The sequence below is a fragment of the Canis lupus genome, unplaced genomic scaffold (genome assembly GCF_011100685.1).
Source record: "Canis lupus familiaris isolate Mischka breed German Shepherd unplaced genomic scaffold, alternate assembly UU_Cfam_GSD_1.0 chrUn_S1538H1724, whole genome shotgun sequence".
Classification (NCBI taxonomy): domain Eukaryota; kingdom Metazoa; phylum Chordata; class Mammalia; order Carnivora; family Canidae; genus Canis; species Canis lupus.
Genome location: NW_023330376.1, coordinates 275,535 through 296,483, shown reverse-complemented (window position 1 = coordinate 296,483; position 20,949 = coordinate 275,535). Strand labels below are relative to the sequence as shown.

At 38.2% G+C, this 20,949-nt stretch overlaps 1 protein-coding gene across 1 annotated transcript in view; it reads right to left on the bottom strand.

Moving 5' to 3' along the window:
* LOC119875638 (ankyrin repeat domain-containing protein 26-like) overlaps nt 1–20,949 on the bottom strand; it is a 142,759-nt gene that overhangs the window by 24,530 nt on the left and 97,280 nt on the right. Inside the window, 4 exon segments of the mRNA XM_038588967.1 lie at nt 4,322–4,454; nt 12,581–12,693; nt 16,458–16,551; nt 17,092–17,162. Of these exon segments, the coding sequence (XP_038444895.1) occupies nt 4,322–4,454; nt 12,581–12,693; nt 16,458–16,551; nt 17,092–17,162 (411 nt within the window).

Here is a 20,949-nt window from a genome sequence, read left to right as displayed (position 1 = left end):
GTTCCTGAAAGTAATGGACCACTGAAAATGGTCCCGTAGTGCCCAGGGCCTGGTGCTTGAGGGAGGGTCTCCAGGGTGTGTGGCATGCACTCTGCTACTGGGTTCTGGCTCCTCTATCCCTCAGGCCAGTCATCTGAGAGATAGGCTCTCAGTATCTGCTGTGGGCAGTGTTTGGTACTTGGCCTGAATCTAGCAGGTTTGAACTAGCTTGCGAAATGAGACCTGTCACACTCCACTGGAACTGAGACCCTGCAAAACTCTGGTCGGGACACATGGTGTCCGCAGGGGTTTGTACTGGTCTTCTGGGGGAAGGGCTTGCTGTGCTGGAACTGAGGCAAGCATGATTGAAAAGGGCAGTTCCCCTGGAGTGCAAACGGGTGGTGGCTGGTGTAAGCAAGTTAGGCAGCTGGTGTCAGAGTGACACTGATTCCCACAGGTGGCTCTGTGTTTGTGCTCAGGGCCAGGGGAGGGAAATGGCACCAGCCAGCTGCTTCCGTTCTGTGTGCCTCTCTCCAAGTATAGTGCCCTACACCTTCTACCGTAGCCAAGCCCAATAACCTTTAAAATTCCAGGCTTTAATCCCTCCATAGTTGCAAGAACTCAGTAAATTCAGCCACTCTCCTTTTCCAAGCCAGTGGCTACGTGCATTCCCAGGTGTTCTCTCCTGCCCTTCGCTGGGACCACTACTCCCTCCCATCTGCTGCAGATAGGATCTCTTTCTCTTCTAAACTATATCTCTGTACTTCCGACTTTCTTTAAAGTGGCCTCTTCTCTCTCTTTAGTTGTGACCTTTGTTCTGTCAGTATTCAGGTAGATTTCTGGGGTATGTAGGATGAGTTGATAGGTATCTAGTTGTATTAGTAGGATGAGGTGAGTCTAGGCTCCTCCTACCCTGCCACCATCTTCCTTTCTCTAAGACATTTTTTTCTAAAGAATCCCTTCAATTACAAATTATTAAAACTAGACAAGAACTCCTCTTTTAAATTTCCCCTCATGTTAGGGGAGAAAAACGACTGGCAAGCAGAGAGACATGTGATTTGAAGTATAACAGCTGAACAACTAGTAAAAGTTTAATAAGCAAAACGGAACCTTTTATCTGAATTCAAGTAACTGCAATTCTAAAAGAAAGAGGCAGCATTGAGTGCTTTTATTTTTTTTTTAATTTTTTTTGCGTTTTTTTATTTATTTATGATAGTCACAGAGAGAGAGAGAGGGGCAGAGACACAGGCAGAGGGAGAAGCAGGCTCCATGTACCGGGAGCCTGACATGGGATTCGATCCCGGATCTCCAGGATCGCGCCCTGGGCCAAAGGCAGGCGCCAAACTGCTGCGCCACCCTGGGATCCCCATTGAGTGCTTTTAAATCAATAATCTTCATTCTCCCTTCATCAGTGATGAAATAAGGAGAACGTTATGGAATAATTTCTAATCTTTTCATTAGCGAAACAAATGTATTGTCCTTTGGCACACTTAAATTAAATATAATTTCTCCTTTATCTTACTGCAAGCTTATTTTTCAGGGGAGGTAGTAAGACTATCTCATCTTTATATCGTACTAGAATGCTTCTCCATATCATATAGGTTCACTTTGAAATTTTTTTGTGATTCAAATTGCTCGCCTACTATTTGTCTCTGATAATGTGATTATTTTTAAAAATATTTAATTTATTTATTCATGAGAGACACACACACAGAGACAGAGGCAGAGACACAGGCAGCGAGAGAGGTAGGCTCCATGAAAGGAGCCTGACGTGGGACTCAATCCTGGGTCTCCAGTATCACGCCCTGGGCTGAAGGCAGTGCTAAACCACTGAGGACCCAGGCTTCCCTGATAATTCAATTAAATGCAACAAGATATTTTACAGGTGTATTCTTGACATAATGTAATGAAATGTTTATTCTATTAATTACGTATTGACCTATCAAAGTACAGCTATGCATATCTTTCTATTTCAGTAAAAGAAGATGGATACAGGCAACTCTGTTTTCCAAGAATGTAGGATCTGTGCCAAGAACGGGATCGGCACCAGTCTTGTATGCACAAGAACCACGTCAAAAGAGTATCTAATTGTGAACTTTAAGATGATGGATTAGCAAGACTTCCAAACAGGAAGGCTGATAACCCAGAGTTAATCCTTTATATCCTAGATGGTGAAATCTATGGGTGAGTCTATGCATTATAACAAGTTAATAAAACACAACGAAGTACATAGTAGACAGTGGATCCTACAACCAAGACGATGGAAATGGATGCGGGAGGCACTGAGTGAGAAACTACAGGTATTACTGGAGAAGAGAAATGGGACTCTATCTTTTTGAGCCTGGCTTCTCATTGTGTCAGGTAGTCAGCAAGACATAAGCTGGCAAAAGGCTCCTTCAAAAAGTATAAGTCTCTACAGGAGTAAAGTTAGGTTCTACTACATTGACTTATTACATAATTGTAATATAAATGAGTGGTAATTTGCAAGAGGACTAGGAAAGAATTCTCATAAAATTTGATTTGGTAGTGGCCTAAGGATAGACATATAGGTCAATGTATTACAATTGAGAATCTAAAAATAAACTCTCAAATTATGGTGGATTGATTTTCAACAAGGGTGTCGAGACACTAAAATGGAATAAGAATAGTCTTTTTAACAAATGGTACTGAGACAAATGGATATCCACACACAAAGTAATAAAATTAGACCTCTACCTCACAACATATGTACAAACTTAACATGAAATATTAAGAGCTAAAATTATAAAACTCATAGAAAAAACAGGTGTGTATGTTCGTGATTGCATTTGGCAACAGTTTCTTAAATATGGCATCAAAAGACAGAAACAGATTAAGGATTTCATCAAAATCTAAAAAATAAAAACTTCTATGCTTCAAATGTAACCATCAAGCAAAAGTGAAAAGGCAAGGTGATGAATAAAATATTTGAAAATCATATCCCTGATAAGGGGTCTGTAGTTAGGATATAGATAGAACTCTTACAATAATGAAAAGACAGTCCAATATAAAAATGGGCAAAATAAATGATTAGTTCTTTAAGCAAGATATAGAAATGAATAATGACCACATATAAAGGTGAGATGCTCAACATCACTAGTTCTAAGAAATATGCAAATTAAAACCACAAGACAGATGGAACTCAACAAGTGTATTATGCTAAGTGAAATAAGTCAGAGAAAGACAAATACCATATGATTTCACTCCTATGTGGAATTAAGAAAAAAAAAAAACCAACAACAGATGAACATAAGGGAAGGTGGAAAAAAAGGAGAGAAAGAGAGGCAAACCATAAGAGACTCTCAACCATAGAGAATAAACTAAGTGTTGCTGTCGAGGTGGGCAGGGGGGGCTAGATGAGTGATGGGTATTAAGGAAGGCACTTGTACTGATGAGCACTGGGTATTTAAGTGAGGAATCACTAAATTCTATTCCTGACACCAATATTACATGATATGTCAACTAACGAGAATTCAAATAAAAATTTGAAACAAATGAAAATACCCCTACAACGTGTCATTTTACACCTAATAGGATAGCTATAACAAAAACAACAGATAATGACAAACATTGACAAGAATCAGGGAAAATGAGAATCCTCAAACACTGGTGACATAAATGTAAAATGGTGCAGCCAGTTTGGAAAATAGTCTGGCAGTTCCTCAAAAGGTTTAAACCAAAAATGTTAAAGGTCCTTTAACATATGAACTAACAATTCCATTTATAAGTATATACCCAAGAGAAGTGAAATGTTCACGCAAAAGCTTGTACATGTGCATTCACAACAGCATTATTAACAACAGCCAAAAAGTGTAACAGCTCAAACGTCCACCAAATGATAAATACATAAATAAAATGTGGGCTGTCCATATGGTGGGATAGTATTCAGAACTAAAAAAATAATAAAGTTCTGACACATGGCACAAAATAAATCTAAAAACATGCTAAACCAAAGAAGGCAGTCACAAAGGATCAAATATTTGGTGATTCCATTGAGATGACCTGTCCAAAATCAGCAGCAAATCGATAGAGACAGAGACTAGAATGGTGACTACCTATGGCTAAGAAGAATAGGGAGGGGGAAACTAGCATGAGGTGCCAGTTAAAGGGCATAGGGTTTATTTTTACGGTGACAAAATGTTCTAAAATGGATTGTGGTAGTCTTTGAATATGCATCTTATGTTCATTATATCTCAATAAAGTTATTACCAAAAATATATATCAAGTATGTAAGATTACTAGGAAAATCTGTATTTTACTGCTCAAATCACAGAGGGATTTATTTCCCAATGATTTTAGAGTCCCAAAACTAATTAAAAATTACCTTCTGTCTTAGCATATTAATCTGAATTTCCATTTCCGTTTGACTGGTTTTTAAATCTCCATAGAAAGGAAGCTCTCCATTTTCATATTTACTTAACATCCTTCTTAACATGTTTATTAAGTGGTTCTTAAGCCTGCAGAAGGTATAGAATGAGTAAGTCAGGTCCTTTAAGAAGAAATATTTAATACTTATTTAAATAGATAATATGTTCTATCACAGAAACAAATCTATACTTATGATATCTCATTTGTTCCAATCTCTCATTGTTTGAGAGAATACCAACTAAATTACATTGCTAAGTAAAAAAATATGGAAAAGATTTTTATGACACATATGGCAGTTAAAGAGTTAACAGGGTAACTATATTAAGAGTTCTTGTAAGTTATTATTAATATCTATTTTCAGTATGTGAATATAAAAATTAATCTATTATTAGGTAGTAGAGGCTAGTAATCCACGGTGAGGAAGAAAAGCATCCTCATCTATTAATGTTTTATAAAGACACAAAAATACATTTTGGTACCCACCTACCCCAGTCTAAAAGAAGGAAAGAAAATACAGACAAAAAACATCAAAGGAGATCATTCAAAACAGAAAGAGAAACAGGAAAGAAAAATATTTATAAAGTTTGAATTCAGAGGAAGAAGGAAGAGGCAGAGCTTTAGAAGAAAGGAAATCAGCAGAGAGAGAATGTATGATGATGGCCTATGAGACTGTTTTAAACAAAAATCGAATACCTTGGCTAGTACACTCTTAGGAAAGTGAAGGATGCCAAACAATGCAGAGAAACAAAGTTAAATGACAGAAAAGTTTTGGCGGATCAGAGCAAAACTTAAATACTCAGCAAATAAGCAGAAAGGAAGCCAGGTGGGAGCTTCAGAGACATCGGAAAGACTTTTTTAAAAATCTGACTAGTGAAATTGCTCATTTTATTCTTCATGAAGTCAGACATATATTTTTGTATGAATGATATATTTTATAACTAGAAAATGCAGGAAGAAAATGTAAGCCACTTGAGTCAGAGATGGCAGAGCAAGAGGAGAACATAGTTTTGTCTGATCCCAGAAATTCAGCCAGAGAGCTTTCAAATCATTCTGAACACCTGTGAAATCAACCAGAGATCTAAGGAAAGAATTGCAACATTTCTACAAATAGAAAAGTGACCACTTTCTGCAAGTCTTGGTTAACTTTCACCTTCAGAGTTACCTTCTATTCTTTCACCGTACTTAATTTTATTTCTATATACATGTAAGTCCTGCTTGTTTTTCCTTTGGGATATATTTCTCTAACAAAAAGACATAGGATATGGTATATTACTCAGTTCTGTTCAACTGGGTGATAATATCCTTTTTTAAAAATTTATTCATGATAGTCACAGAGAGAGAGAGAGAAAAGAGAGAGAGAGAGAGAGGCAGAGACATAGGCAGAGGGAGAAGCAGGCTCCATGCACCGGGAGCCCGATGTGGGATTCGATCCCGGGTCTCCAGGATCACGCCCTGGGCCAAAGGCAGGCGCTAAACCACTGCGCCACCCAGGGATCTCTGATAATATCCTTTTTATTTTGACTTTTAATTTCCATTTTTACACTTACATTCTAGACTTTCCTTGTATTTAATTTTATTTTTGTATATATACAAGGTTTCCTCTTAACCATTTGGGGATGCAATTTCCTAACAAAAAGACCAAAATTCACATAGTATCGGTGTACTGCTCTGCTCTCTTGATCTTTCTAATTCTATTATCTCCTTTGTTAACCTTTAAATTGGCTTCGGGTCTCTTCTGATTTGTTTAGCATGTATTTATCTGGGGTCATTCTTGATATTTTTCTATTCTGTTCTCTCACTCATCTCTTCTTCTCTGGACAGAATGACAAGATGGAAAAACTCACTGCCACAAAGAGAACAAGAGGTAGTACTGACTGCCCAGAACCTAATCAGCATGGATAGAAGGAAGAGGCTGGAGTGAGAGTTCAGAATAATGACCATCAAGATAATAGCTGGGCTTAAAAGACACACAGAGGACACTAGAGAATGCCTTTCTGGAGAAATAAAACAACTGATATCTAATCAAGTTGAGATAAAAAAGGCTAATCTTAGTGAGATGCAATCAAAAATGAAGGTTCTAACTGCTAGGATAAATGAGGCTTCACAGAGAAGTAGTGATATAGAAGACAAAACAATGGAGAATAAAGAAGCTGAGGAAAAGCAAGAGAAACAACCACTGGACTATGACAGGAGAATTTGAGAGATGAGTCGTACCACACAGCAAAACAATGTTAGAATAATGGGGATCCCAGAAAAAGAGGGGAAGGAGGGGGAAGAAGGCATATTTGAGCAAATTATAGCAGAGATCTTCCCTCATCTGGGGAAAGAAACAGGCACTCAAGTGCCAGGAGGCACAGAGGACCTTCCTCAAAATCAATAAAAAACAGGTCAATATCTCCAAGCAAAGCTTGCAAATTTCAGACCCAAAGAGAAAATCCTGAAAGCAGCTTGGAACACGAGGCCCTGAACCAAGAAGGAGAGAAATATTCAACTGGCAGCGGATCTATCCAAAGAGACCTAGCAGGCCAGAGAGAGCTGGCATGATATACTCAGGGTGCTCAATGAGAAGAATCTACAGCTAAGAATTTTATCCAGCAAGGCTCTCATTCAAAATACAAGGGGAGATAAAAAGCTTCCAGCACAAACCGAAACTAAAAGAATTTGTGATCCCTAAAACAGCCCTGCAAGAAGTGGTAAAGGGGAACCTTTAAGCAAACAGAGAGCCCAAAAGTAACAGACCAGAAAGGAACAGACACAGTACACCAAAACACGGACTTGACACGTAATACAATGGCACTACATCCATATCTTTTAATCGTTACTCTGAATGTAAACAAGCCAAATGCCCCAACCAAAACACACAGGGTATCCCAGTGGATTAAAAAAAAAAAAAAAAAGCAAGACCCATCGATATGCTATCTGTAAGAGACTCATTTTTAGACACAAAGACAACCCCAGATTGAAGGTGAGGGGGTGGAAAACCATTTTATCATATTAAAGGACATTAAAAAAAAAACTGAGGTGGCAATCTTGATATCAGACAAGTTGTATTTTAAACCAAAGACTGCATTAAGAGATGAAGAAAGACACTATGCCATAATTAAAGGGTCTATCCAAAGAGAAAATTGAACAATTATAAGTTTTAATGCCTCTAAAGTAGGAGCAGCCAACTATATAAACCGATTTTCTGTTAAGATTTCATTTATTTATTTATTTGACACAGAGAGAGAACAGAAGCAAGGGCAGCAGGAGAGGGAGAAGCAGACTCCCCACTGAACAGGGAGCTTGATGAGGGCTTGATCCCAGGACCCTGAGAACATGACCTGACCAAAGGCAAGGGCTTAACCCACTGAGCCACCCAGGCCCCCTTATGAGCCAATTAATATCAAAATTAAAGGAACACATTGATAGTCATACAATAATAGTAGGCACTTTAACACACCACTCACTGTAACGGCCAGATCATCTAAGCAGAAGATCCACAAGGGCACAAGGGCTTTGAATGACACACTGCACAAAATGGACTTCACAGATAACTTTAGAGCATTCCATCCTACAGCAACAGAATACACATTCTTCTCGGGTGCACATGGAACATGTTCCATACTAGATCATGTACTGGGTCATAAATGAGGTCTCAACTGATACCAAAAGATTGGCATCATTCCCTGCATACTTTCAGACCACAATGCTTTGAAACTGGAACTTGATCACAAGAGGAAATTTGGAAAGAATTCAAATACACGGAAGTTAAAGAATCAAGCCAAGGAATAAAAGCACAGTTTTAAAAACCTCATAGAAACGAACGAAAATGGAAACACAACTGCTCAAAACATCTGGGATGTAGCAAAGGTCATCCTAAGAAGGAAGTATATAGCAATACAAGTCTTTCTCAAGAAATGAGAAAGGTCCTAAGTACACAAGCTAACCTTACACCTAAAGGAGCTGGAAAAGAACAGAAGATTAAAACCTAAAACCAAAAAAAAAAAACAAAAAAAAAACAAAAAAAAACAAAACAAACAAACAAACAAAAAAAACCTAAAACCAGCAGGAGAAGAGAATTCATAAAGATCAGCGCAGAAATCAATGAAATAGAAACCAAAGGAACAGAACACATCAATGAAATCCGGAGCTGGTTCTTTGACAGAATAAGATCAATAAACCCCTGGACAGACATATCAAAAAGAGAACAGACCCAAAGAAATAAGATCGTGAATGAAAGAAGACAGATCACGACCAGCACCAGAGAAATACAGACAAATATAAGAACACATTCTGAGCAACTATATGCCAACAAACTAAGCAATCTGGAAGAAATGGATCCCTTTCTATCAAAATTGAAAACAGGAAGACACAGGAAACCTGAACAGACCCATAACCAGCAAGGAAATGGGAGCAGTCATCAAATATCTGCCAACAACCAAGAGTCCAGGACCAGGTGGCTTCCCAGGAGAATTCTACCACACATTCCAGGAAGAATTAATCTATTCTTCGGAGCTGTTTATAAAAATTAGAAATGGAAGGGAAACCTTCCAGTGTTTTCTGTGAGGCCAACATTACTCGGATCGCAAAACCAGAGCAAGACCCCACCCAAAAGAAGAATTACACTCCAATATCCCTGATGAACACGGATGCCAAAATTCTCACCAAGACACTGGCTGGGAGGATTCAACAGTACATTAAAGGATGATTCACCATGTCCAAGTGGGTTTTATGCCTGGGCTGCAAGGGTGATTCGACATCTGCAGATGAATCAATGTGATACACTACAGAAATAAAAGAAAGGATAAGAACCATAGGATCCTCTCAAGAGATGCAGAAAAAGCAGTTGACAAAGTGCAGCACCCTTTCCGGATCAATACTCTTCACAGTGCAGGGAGGAGGGGAGCACATCTCAATATCATAAAAGCCATCTACGAAAAGCCCACACCCGATGCCATTCTTTTTTTTTTTTAATTTATTTTTTATTGGTGTTCAATTTACTAACATACAGAATAACACCCAGTGCCCGTCACCCATTCACTCCCACCCCCCGCCCTCCTCCCCTTCTACCACCCCTAGTTCGTTTCCCAGAGTTAGCAGTCTTTACGTTCTGTCTCCCTTTCTGATATTTCCCACACATTTCTTCTCCCTTCCCTTATATTCCCTTTCACTATTATTTATATTCCCCAAATGAATGAGAACATATAATGTTTGTCCTTCTCCGACTGACTTACTTCACTCAGCATAATACCCTCCAGTTCCATCCACGTTGAAGCAAATGGTGGGTATTTGTCATTTCTAATAGCTGAGTAATATTCCATTGTATACATAAACCACATCTTCTTTATCCGATGCCATTCTTAATGGGGAAAAACTGAGAGCTTTGCCGCTAAGGTCAGGAACACAACAGGGAGGTCCACTCTCTGGACAACCAGTGTTGTTCGACATAGCCTCAGCATTTAGACAACAAAAAAAATAAAATAAAATAAAATAAAAAGGCGTCTGAATCAGAAAAGAACTCAAACTCTCACTTTTCTCAGAGGACATGATATCCTATGTGGAAAACTCAAAAGACTCTACGCCAACATTGTTAGGACCCTTTCCTGAATTCAGCAAAGCAGCAGGATAGGAAATCCATGCACAGAAATCAGTTGCATTTCTATACACTAACAATGAGATGGAAGAAAGAGAAACTGAGGAGTCAATTCCATTTACCATTGCACTAAACACCATAAGATACCTCGGAATAAACCCACCCAAAGAGACAAGGATCTGTACTCTGAAGAAGACAGGACATTCTGGAAAGAAATTGAGACATCATAAAGAACTGAAATCATTCCATGTTCATGGATTGGAAGAACAAATATTGTTAAAATGTCTATGCAAGCTCGAGCAATCTCTACATTCAATGCAATCTCTATCAAAATACTACCAACTTTTTTTTAAAGATTTTTTATTTATTTATTCATTAGACACACACACACACACACAGAGAGAGGCAGAGACACAGGTAGAGGGAGAAGCAGGTTCCATTCAGGGAGCCCAACGTGGCACTCGATCCTGGGTCTCCAGGATCACACCCTGGATTGAAGGCAGAGCTATACCGCTGAGCCACCTGGGCTGCCCCCAACTTCTTTGCATACAGCTGGAGTAAATAATACTAAAATTTCTTTGGAACCTTAGAAGACCCCGAATAGCCAAAGGTATGTTGAAAAACGTAGCCAAAGCTGGTGGCATTAGAAGCCAGTCTTTAAGCTCCATTGCAAAGCTGTGATCAACAGGACAGTATGGTCCTGGCACAAAAGCGGACATGTCAATCAATGGCCCAGAAGAGTAAGTCCAGAAGTGGACCCTCAACTCTATGGTCCACTCCTCTTCAACAATACTGGAAAGAAAATCCAATGGAGACAAAGCAGTCTCTTCAACAAATGGTGTGGGAAAATCAGACCACCACATGTAGAAGAATAAAACTAGACCATTTTCTTACACCATACACAAAAATAGAGTCAAAATGGATGAAACACCCAAATGTAAGATAGGAATCCATTAAAATCCTACAGGAGAACACAGCCAGCAACCTCTGTGACCTCGGCTGCAGCAACTTCTTGCTAGAACATGTCACCAGACGCCAAAATGACCTACTGAGACTTCATCAAGATAAAAAGCTTTTACACAGCAAGGAAACAGTTGACAAAACCAAAAGACAACTGACAGAATGGCAGAAGGTGTTTGCAAATGCCTTATCAGATAAAAGGCTGGTATGCAAAGTCTATAAAGAGCTAATCAAAGTCAACACCCAAAGAAAGATAACCCAATGAAGAAATGGGAAGAAATGAAAGGACATGTCTCCAAAGAAGACATACATATGGCCAACAGACACATGAAAACATGCTCAACATCAGCTGGCACCAGAGAAATACAAATCAAAACCATGGTGAGTTTCCCCCTCACACCTTTCATAATGGCCAAAATTAGCAAGTCTGGAAATGACAGATGTTGGCGGGAATGCAGAGAAAGGGGGATCCTCTTACGATGTTGGTGGGAATGCAACCTGGTGCAGCCACTCTGGAAATCAGTACCGGAGGTTCCTCAAAGAGTTGAAAAAGGAGCTACCTATGTAAAACCCAGCAATTGCACTAGAAGGTATGAATCCCAAAGATCACTTTGGTCAGGATCCAAAGGGGCACCTGCACCCATATGTTTATACCAGTAAATATCCACAATAGCCAAACTAGGAGATCCGATGTTCTTTGAAAGAGGTATGTATAGGGATCCCTGGGTAGCGCAGTGGTTTGGCGCCTGCCTTTGGCCCAGGGCGCGATCCTGGAGATCCGGGATCGAATCCCACGTCGGGCTCCCGGTGCATGGAGCCTGCTTCTCCCTCTGCCTGTGTCTCTGCCTCTCCCTCTCTCTGTGTGACTATCATAAATAAATAAAAATTTAAAAAAAAAAGAGGTATGTATAAAGAAGGCGTGATATAAATAAATAATCATATTTATTTATTTATTGGACAGAGAGAGAGAGAGAGAGAGAGAGGGAGGGAGAGAGAGAACAGAATATTACTTAGCCAATAAATAATGAAATCTTGGGACCCCTGGGTGGCTCAGTGGCTGAGAGTAGGCCTTTGGCTCCGGGCATAGGGGAAGGGAAGGAAAACTAAAACAAGATGAAATCAGAGACACAAACCATAAGTCACTCAATACTAGAAAACAAACTGTGGGTTGCTGGAGGGGAAGGGATTGGGGGCGATGGGGTAACTGCCTGATGGGGATTAAGGAGGGCATGTGATGGCATGAGCACTGGGTGTTACATAAGACTGATGAATCACTGAACTCTACCTCTGAAACTAATATTACACTATAAGTTAATTAATTTGAATTCAAATAAATAATATAAAATAAAAAGAAATACAAGCGAATCCAAGATAACTTTTGATGTTGTTATATAATGACACAGTTAAGTTTTTAGAGATTAGGATATCTGCTCTAAAAAAAGAACACTGTTAAAAGGAAAGATTACCTAAGAACAAAGATATCTTGCAGAAAAAATTCACGGTGGACAATGAAAAGCGCAGTTGACAATATATGTCAAAGGCATTGTTGTTATTATTTAAGGAATCACGGAAGAGTAAATGTAGTATTTTGGCAAGAATTTCTATTTAGGTTTTTATAAACTACAATTACAGATAAATTAGTTAATTAATGGTTAAAGTGATGTGAAATATTAGTTTTACCCAGTAGTCTCTTTTTCTAATTCCTCATTTTTCTTCACTTCTTGATCCAACCTGAACTGCAAAGGCTGTTTTAACTCCATACATTTCTTTAGGTTTTCCTTTTCATCACCACACTTTGGAAACAATTTTTTAAGAACATTAGTTTCAAAAATCAAGAGACTCCTTCTTCTTTTATAAAATGCTATTTCTCATGAATCCATGAGTAATATGTGTTTAGACAGGTTTATAAAATACATATAAAATGTAGGTTATGAACCAAATGTCAATGAAAAGAAATCTCAAAAATAAGGATGTTTGTTAAAACAGCTTCAACTGAGTTTATATTTTCATCATTTTTGTTTCTAGAATTTAAATTGCCAAAATTTACTTGGGAAATACAGAGGTTTTTAATCCACATTAATGAAAAAATCTTTAAGGTGGCTATACTTACATCTGAGTTTCTAGAGATGTCCTAGAAGCAGTTTCACCAATGTCTTAAGATACTCTGGGTTTTGTGAGATCACAGCTTAAGATACAGTCTGAAAAATTCCCATACTGTCCCCATTATAATTTTGATGATCATCTGACTTTAGGATGAGATACTCTCCTTCTCTGCAAGCATTTCAAACATTTCTCTGCAAGATTTCAATTTCTTCTTTTCTATTGACCACTTTTCTCTCTAAATAAAATTCAAGGCTTCCCAATATTCTATAAAAACGTTTCCTTACTCTTGCAGCATTTTCGATCATCTTGCTTTTCCCCTTTCACTGGACTCGAACATTCTTTAATGTATCATCTCAGCCACAGATTCATCTTTTCATCGCGTCTTTTACACTAAAATCTGACTTTCAATCCTGGAATTCCACTAAAAAATTTTGACAATCATCAAGGATCTGTTTTTACAAGTCCTGATCCTGCTTTACTTCTCAGCAGCAGCTGAAAACAATGCCACATCTTCCCTCTGCTCTTCTAATCCCATTTCATTTCTAAATGACAACAAACGCTGACATTCAGTCCTTGGACCCTTGTTATTCCTCTTTTTTACATCCTCTCAGAGTTCTCCAAATCCCAAGGCTTCAAAACCAGATGCTCTATTCTACACTTTCAGCCTTGACCCATTTACTGAGGTCATGTGTATGCTTCCATCTTCCTTCTAGTTCCTCATAGACAATATTTTCAACCACACATTCAATACCTGTTACCTGATGTGCATTACCTTTCTAGTTAGCTAATCTGTTATTTTTATAGTTTTTTTAATTTATGTATTTGAGAGAGAGAGAGCATGAATGGGGAGAGGAGCAGATACAGAGTGAGAAGCAGACTCCCTGCTGCAGAGGGAGCCTGATGTATACAGGACTCGATTCTGGGACCTTGAGGTGATGACCTGAGCCTAAGGTAGATGTTTAACCCACTGAGCCACACAGGCACCTCACACAGTTAATCTTGTACATTTTATCTTGACTCTTTTTGGGATTACTTTGAGTTGTTATTTTTTAAATATTTTATTTATTCATTTATTTATTCATGAGAGGTATGGAGGGAGAGGGCGGGGGGCAGGGAGAGAGAGGCAGAGAGAGAGAGAGAGAGAGAGGCAAAGAGACAGGTAGAGAGAGAAGCAGGCTCCATGCAGGGAGCCCCATGGAGGACTCCATCCCAGGACTCCAGGATCATGCCCTGAGCTGAAGGCAGACGCTTAATGAGAGAGACACCCAGGCATCTCGAGTGTATTTTTTTTTTAATTTTTTAAAATTTATTTATGATAGTCACACACACACACACACACACACACAGAGAGAGAGAGAGAGAGAGGCAGAGACACAGGCAGAGGGAGAAGCAGGCTCCATGCACGGGGAGCCCGACGTGGGATTCGATCCCGGGTCTCCAGGATTGCGCCCTGGGCCAAAGGCAGGTGCCAAACCGCTGTGCCACCCAGGGATCCCAGTGTATTATTTTTTAATCTGGGGGGGGGGCACCTTTACCCTCAGGATGCTGACCATTGTACTTTGTCTTGCTTTTCTTTTATAATGCAAAAGTTCTTCCCAAGGGTTGGATTATGAACGGTTTGCCTTTGTTTCCTTTTGAATACTTTCCTATTCCATAGAGACGTGAACTTACGGAAGTCTTCTTCTAAGTTCTTTTCAGACACATACTTGACTATTTTGTTCAGAGGCTTAAGTCAGCTAGAGCTAACTCTTCTTCCCAATCCATATTTCTTCACCTCAAAATGGTGTCCATGAAATATCTTAACACAGATGTAGTCTCTGTCCTGGGGATTCATGAGGTGAGAACCTTCTAGAGAAATTAGGGTTATGAACTAAGTTGCTGGAAAGCTATTTAAGTTTTTATTTTATAGGGTAAGCTTAAAGTGGCTAATCATTTTATACCATAACCCTAATTCATTTCTATAGGAATATACAGAATATCTATGGATATTCTTACAAACTCTGTAATATGTGGTGGCTTCCTAATAGATTCCTGTGTGATATTGTAGGGGGACAACTCATGGCACTCTCAGTCAGAGATAAGACTCCTTGTCAAGTTAACTGCATGAAAAGTACAGTAAAGCAACTTGAGCAGTTTTATATGAAGTCAGGAAAAAAAGTTTTTTTCGATGTTTCTTTGGCCACAGAAAGGACCAGTCAACAGAATGTGCTAGTTCCCCTGATAGGTATGATTGTTTAATGAAATTTGCATGTACCTAACTTATGTCACTGAAAGAAACTAGTTGTAGGTCCATCTACCTCATAGTTCCAACTTAGAAGTCCCAAAGCGATCTTCTCATCTTAAATCATTGGTAGCCACTCCTACAAAGGACGGTATGAATGGCACGATAATCATGTACTGCTTATAAATGGTTATATAGTTTTCACTACCTATCAATAAACTGGAGTCCTGGATTGCACATTAATCTTTTCTGAGATTGGACTGTTAAATCTCTGAAAGTATGATTAACTCAAGGTAATAGAAAAACATTCGTTTCTGAACTTGCAATGAATGCTAGGAGCACTAGGTTACTCTCTAAGGCCCTGACTGAGCAGTCATTTCTACTTTTTCACTGGCATCTCTTTTCCTTTACAAAATCCAACAAGGAGAAAACTACATCCCTTTGAGAAAAATGTTTGCATAATTACCTAGTAGTCATTCTACTTTTTTCTAAGATTCTATTTATTTATTTATGAGACACACACAAACACACTCACACACACACACACAGAGGCAGAGACACATGCAGAGGAGGAGCAGGCCCCATGCAGGGAGCCCCATGTGGGACTCAATCCGGGGACTGCAGGATCATGCCCTGGGCCCAAGGCAGGCACCAAACCACTGAGCCACCCAGGGATCCCCCTTGTAGTCATTCTTAATGAAGACAACACACTACCAATTTGTAATTACAAATCACCACAAATTATTAGTAAAGTAATTCATTCTCAAAATCTCAGTGAAGGGTTGAGATTATAAGAGAAAGTCAGCATTCAAGATCAAATTATTACTCAAAGTTTGGGGAATTTTAAACATATTGAAAAATATTAGCAGGGACTCAGACATTAGTATACCAATATTCATAGCAGCATTACCAACAATAGCTAAGAGGTAGAAAAACCCAAATGATCACTGACAGATAAACAAAATGTGATATATATATATAAAATACTGTTTTGCTTAGGCTATCACAATCCTTTTTATTAAAATCTTACTATAAAAGTGATTAATTTATGCATTCAGTCAACTTTATCTATAAAGAGGAATTATACCAAGAGTAGTTAAATAGCAACCATATGAATATAATAAATATTTTTATGAGTGAGAATTTTCATATTATCCAAAATGTTCTTATACACTACTACTAGAGATATAAAAATTCCTTCTCCTTAGGACAGAAATTAAGAGACTGACTTACCGAACTTGAACTTAACAGGTCTTTCTGAAGCTGTTCAATTTGGCCTGCTTGCTCCTTGACTGTAACTTTTAACTCGGCATTTTCAACTTCAAGCCTAAAATGCATATTTTAAAATATTTATTCTCAGACACAAATTTTAAACATACCACATCTAAACAAACATCTAAAGGTCTTACATAAATTCTTAGAAATTTAAAAAGTAGATTTGGCAATTGTGCCATTTTTCTGGTTGTGTTTTGGGGTTAATGTACAAAATTTAAAGATCGTAAGCAAAAAAGAAAAAAAAAGGATCGTAAGCAAAAATTATGCATTTCAAAATCCCACAAAGCTGATATTTTTACCCAGCTAAACAACAATGTATTTATCATAATGGATATATTTCTCATACTATACTACTTATCTGCTTTATAAATACTCAAGTTATTTTCTGTGCTGCTTTCAATTGTCCTGTTGCGGGACGCCTGGGTGGCTCAGTGGTTGAGAGCCTCCCTTTGGATCAGGGCATGATTCTGGAGTCCCAGAATTGAGTTCTGCATCAGGCTTCCTGTAGGGAGGCTGCTTCTCCCTCTGCCTATGTCTCTGTCTCTCTCTGTGTCTCTCATGAATAAATAAAATCTTAAAATAAATTGCATACTTTTTTATGTCATCTCTGAACTTCTGAATGCACCTTACAATCTTTGTTTGTAACTCCTTTGCTTCTTGTAGCTAAAAAAGAAAAGAAATACTTTTAACTACTGACAATCTAGTATAAAACCACCATCATCTGTTTTTGTAAATACAATGTCACTGGACACAGCCACATTTTCCTCTACATACTGATTTAAGGCTTCCCCAGAATTATACTGCTACAATAGAGACCTATGACATGCAAAGCCCAAAATATTTACAATCCCCTGACAGAAAAGCTTTCTGAGCACTCTTCTAGTATTAAAAAACAACATTCTAACGTTTTTAAATTATATTTTATCAGGTACACATACAAATTTACGTATTGTTCAAAGGCAGAAAGACAGGAAATTACCTTATGGTAAACTTTTCTAGTTTTCTATTCCAAGCACCACATCAATTACAATTTTAAATATTCACATTTACAAATCACCATGGGCATTCCAGTGATTATACAAGTTAACATGCTGCTTTCAGGGACAATCAGATATTTCAAGTAACAGCTTTAGAGGCAGGATCTCTGTAGGAACCAGAATGCCTGGATTTGAATTCCCAACTCCCCTGGGCATTTGCTGTTTGACCTTGAAAAATTACTTCAAATTCTGTGTCTCAGTTTCTTCATGTGTAAAATGAAGTTAATAATAGTATCTACCTCACTGTGATAGTTGGAAGTTTAAATTAGGGAATATACATAAACTACTTAGAAGAGTATGTGACACATACCAAATTCTAAGTGTCTGCAATTAGCATTATTATTGTTGTGTTTTACGTTCTAATGATATTTGATATTTTAGGCAGACGGCAGGCCAATGAAAGTGGTCTCTTACACAAGTTATATTGAAATCATTCTTCATACCACTGAAAGCGGTAGCAAATGGGGAGCATAAGGCCCAGGATATAGCCTCAGGACTTCAAAACACTTTCACTACAGGTGCCTCAGTGGCTCAGTCAGTTAGGCATCTGCTGTGGGCTCAGATCATGATTTTGGGGTCCTGGGATTGAGACCCCAACATCAGGGTTCCTGCTCAGCAGGGAGTCTGCTTCTTCCTTTCTCTCTGCCCCTCCCCCTGCTTGTGCACTCATGTTCTCTCTCTCTCTCTCTCCCTCTCCCTCAAGTAAAATCTTTAAAAACGGGATGCCTGGGTGTCTCAGCGGTTATGTATCACTTGACCTGGGACTTGGCTCAGGCTTGATCCTGGAGTCCTGGGATCAAGTCCCACATCAGGCTTCCTGCATGGAGCCTGCTTCTCTCTCTGCCCGTGTCTCTGCCTCTCTTTCTCTGTCTCTCATGTGTAAATAAACAAAAGTTAATTTTTTTAAATCTCCAAGAAAAAACTTTCAAAAATTCCACTAGCCAATGGTACTTTCCTCCACTTATAATAATTTTAATTTACCTCCTCTCTATACTACTCAGTGAACAATGCTCATGGACTACAGTGCAAACAGTAACTCCTACACTGAGTGATACATAACTTACATGACCATCAGAGGCAAGGTAAAGCCACTGACGTGGAAATAATGGACTCTTGCTAACCCAATGTTCCCAAATCATTTTATGTTCATATTGTTCATCTTAGCAACTGTTTATGTTAGAGGGCTTTAGCAAATACTCTGATGAGTAGAGATTAATTAAGGCTCCGTGGTGTGGCATATCAGAAAAGCTGCCCTCAGGGGCACCCGCTGGCTCAGTTAAAAGAACATCCAATGGTTAACCTTCAGTTCCTGTTCAAGCCCCACAATAGATGTAATGAATGATTATATAAAATAAATAAACTTAAAAAAAAAAACCTGTCCTCAGAGCTTTATAGTTGGTAAAGTGCTGGAACTCTGTAAATCTCAGTTCTGGTTGCATAATGAAGGCAGGCATATTTAGACTGTTTTGCCATAATCAGAAAAAAACAGCATCTGATTGAATACTTTGTCCGATCGGATTAAATGCTTTCAGTTTTACACTTAACTGCTTAAAATACATTTAGAATACAGCTTTGTTATGTCAATGTGTTTCAATCAGAAATTACTGCTATGGTATAAAGTACTTAATTTTATCCTAAAAACTGTTAAGATATTCTCAAATTTAGGCAAGGACAGGTACCATACACATAAAATATTTTCCCTCTTAGATACATTTGTACACAGGAAGACAGAATTATTGCTCATGAAAAAAAATAAAAACAATGTAAAATAAAGGACTAAACTGGTCGGCACAGACTAGATAATACATGTAAAATAAAGGACTAAACTGGTCTGCACAGACTAGATAATACGGGTGAAGAAAGTAAGTTCAGGGGGAGTTACAATAATCAGAGAAAGCCTCATGGAGAATGAGAGACAATGAGCCAGGACTCAATAGTGTAGGATTAGGCAAGAGGAAGGGAAACTAAAAAGACAGAAAGGGTAGAATGAGTAAATAAAAAAGGGTGAGAGATGGTAAAAATCACCCCAATTAACTTAAAGGATAAAATCTGATGGCAGAGAAATACAGATGTCCACACAACTAAACCAATGTTCACAGCAGCATTATTAATGGCCACAAAATGGAAATAACCCAAAGGTGCATTAAATGATGAATGAACAAGGGCGTTAGCCCACAATGGAGGACTGTCTGACCAGAAAAAGAAATGAAGCACTGACATATGCTAGAACACAGGCGAACCCTGAAAACAGGAAGTGAAAGAAGCGAGTCACAAAGGACCACACGTGGTGTGACTCCCTTTATAGGAAACATTCACAATAGGCAACTCTATGGAGACAAGAAGTAGACTTCTGGTTGCCCGAGGTCAAGGGCAACAGCTAAGGGTTTTTTTTCAGGGTGATGAAAATGTTCTGATGGCAGTGATAGTTGCAAAACCCTATAAATATACTCAGCGACAACAACACATGTTAAATGGGTCAACTGTATGGTAGGTGTATTTATAGCTCAATAAAGCTTTTAAAAAGAGTCAATGGCAGGACCTAGATAATTTTCTTAATTCTCTCTTTTGGCTTTATATACATCATCTGAATATTTCCATGCATTTTAATATATAAATATTAAAAATATAAATATTTTATAATATTTATAAATAAATATATTAAAAATAAATATATAAAAGGAAAAGAAAATGAAGGAAATGCCTCAGTTCCACTAGTTGTAACCTTTCTTTACAAGTTTTCCTGAAATCAGTACAGAGTCTATATCCATCAATAAAAGTGAAGATGAGAAGTAAGATGATTTTCTGAAACATTCCGTTAAACCTTATCTTCTGATTTTATCTAGCTCGCCTCATCATGGTAATAGAGATCTCATTAGAAAACATTGTTTTTAGGGCACTTGGGTGGCTCAGTTGGTTTAGGTGTCCAACTCATGATTTCAGCTCAGGTCATGATCTCATTGGTGGTGGGTTTAAGCTGGCATGGGGCTCTGTACTCAGCAGGGAATCTCCTGGAGATTCTTTCTCTCTCCCTGTGCCCCTCCCCCTACTCATGAGTGTGCATGGACATGCATTCTTTCTCTCTCTCTCAAATAAATAAATAAATCATTAAAAAAAATTGTATAACAGGAGAAAAAAGTCCCTCAATTTCTGTGAATGGGTAAATGCTATAAGGAAAAACATAGAACACAGAGAGAGGAGAATGAAGAGTCAGAATTTAATAAATAAGTGCATGGTGAAGACACTAAAATTATGCTAAATTGAAATGAAAATACAAAAGAAAGTGGTCCATGGAAATTAGCATCCTAAAACATTTATATTATTTAACCAGCTACAGATGAACTGTTGACATGTTATATGTAATACATATCTGACTTTCGATTTGATCCAATGTTTTTAAATCCTGTACCTCATCT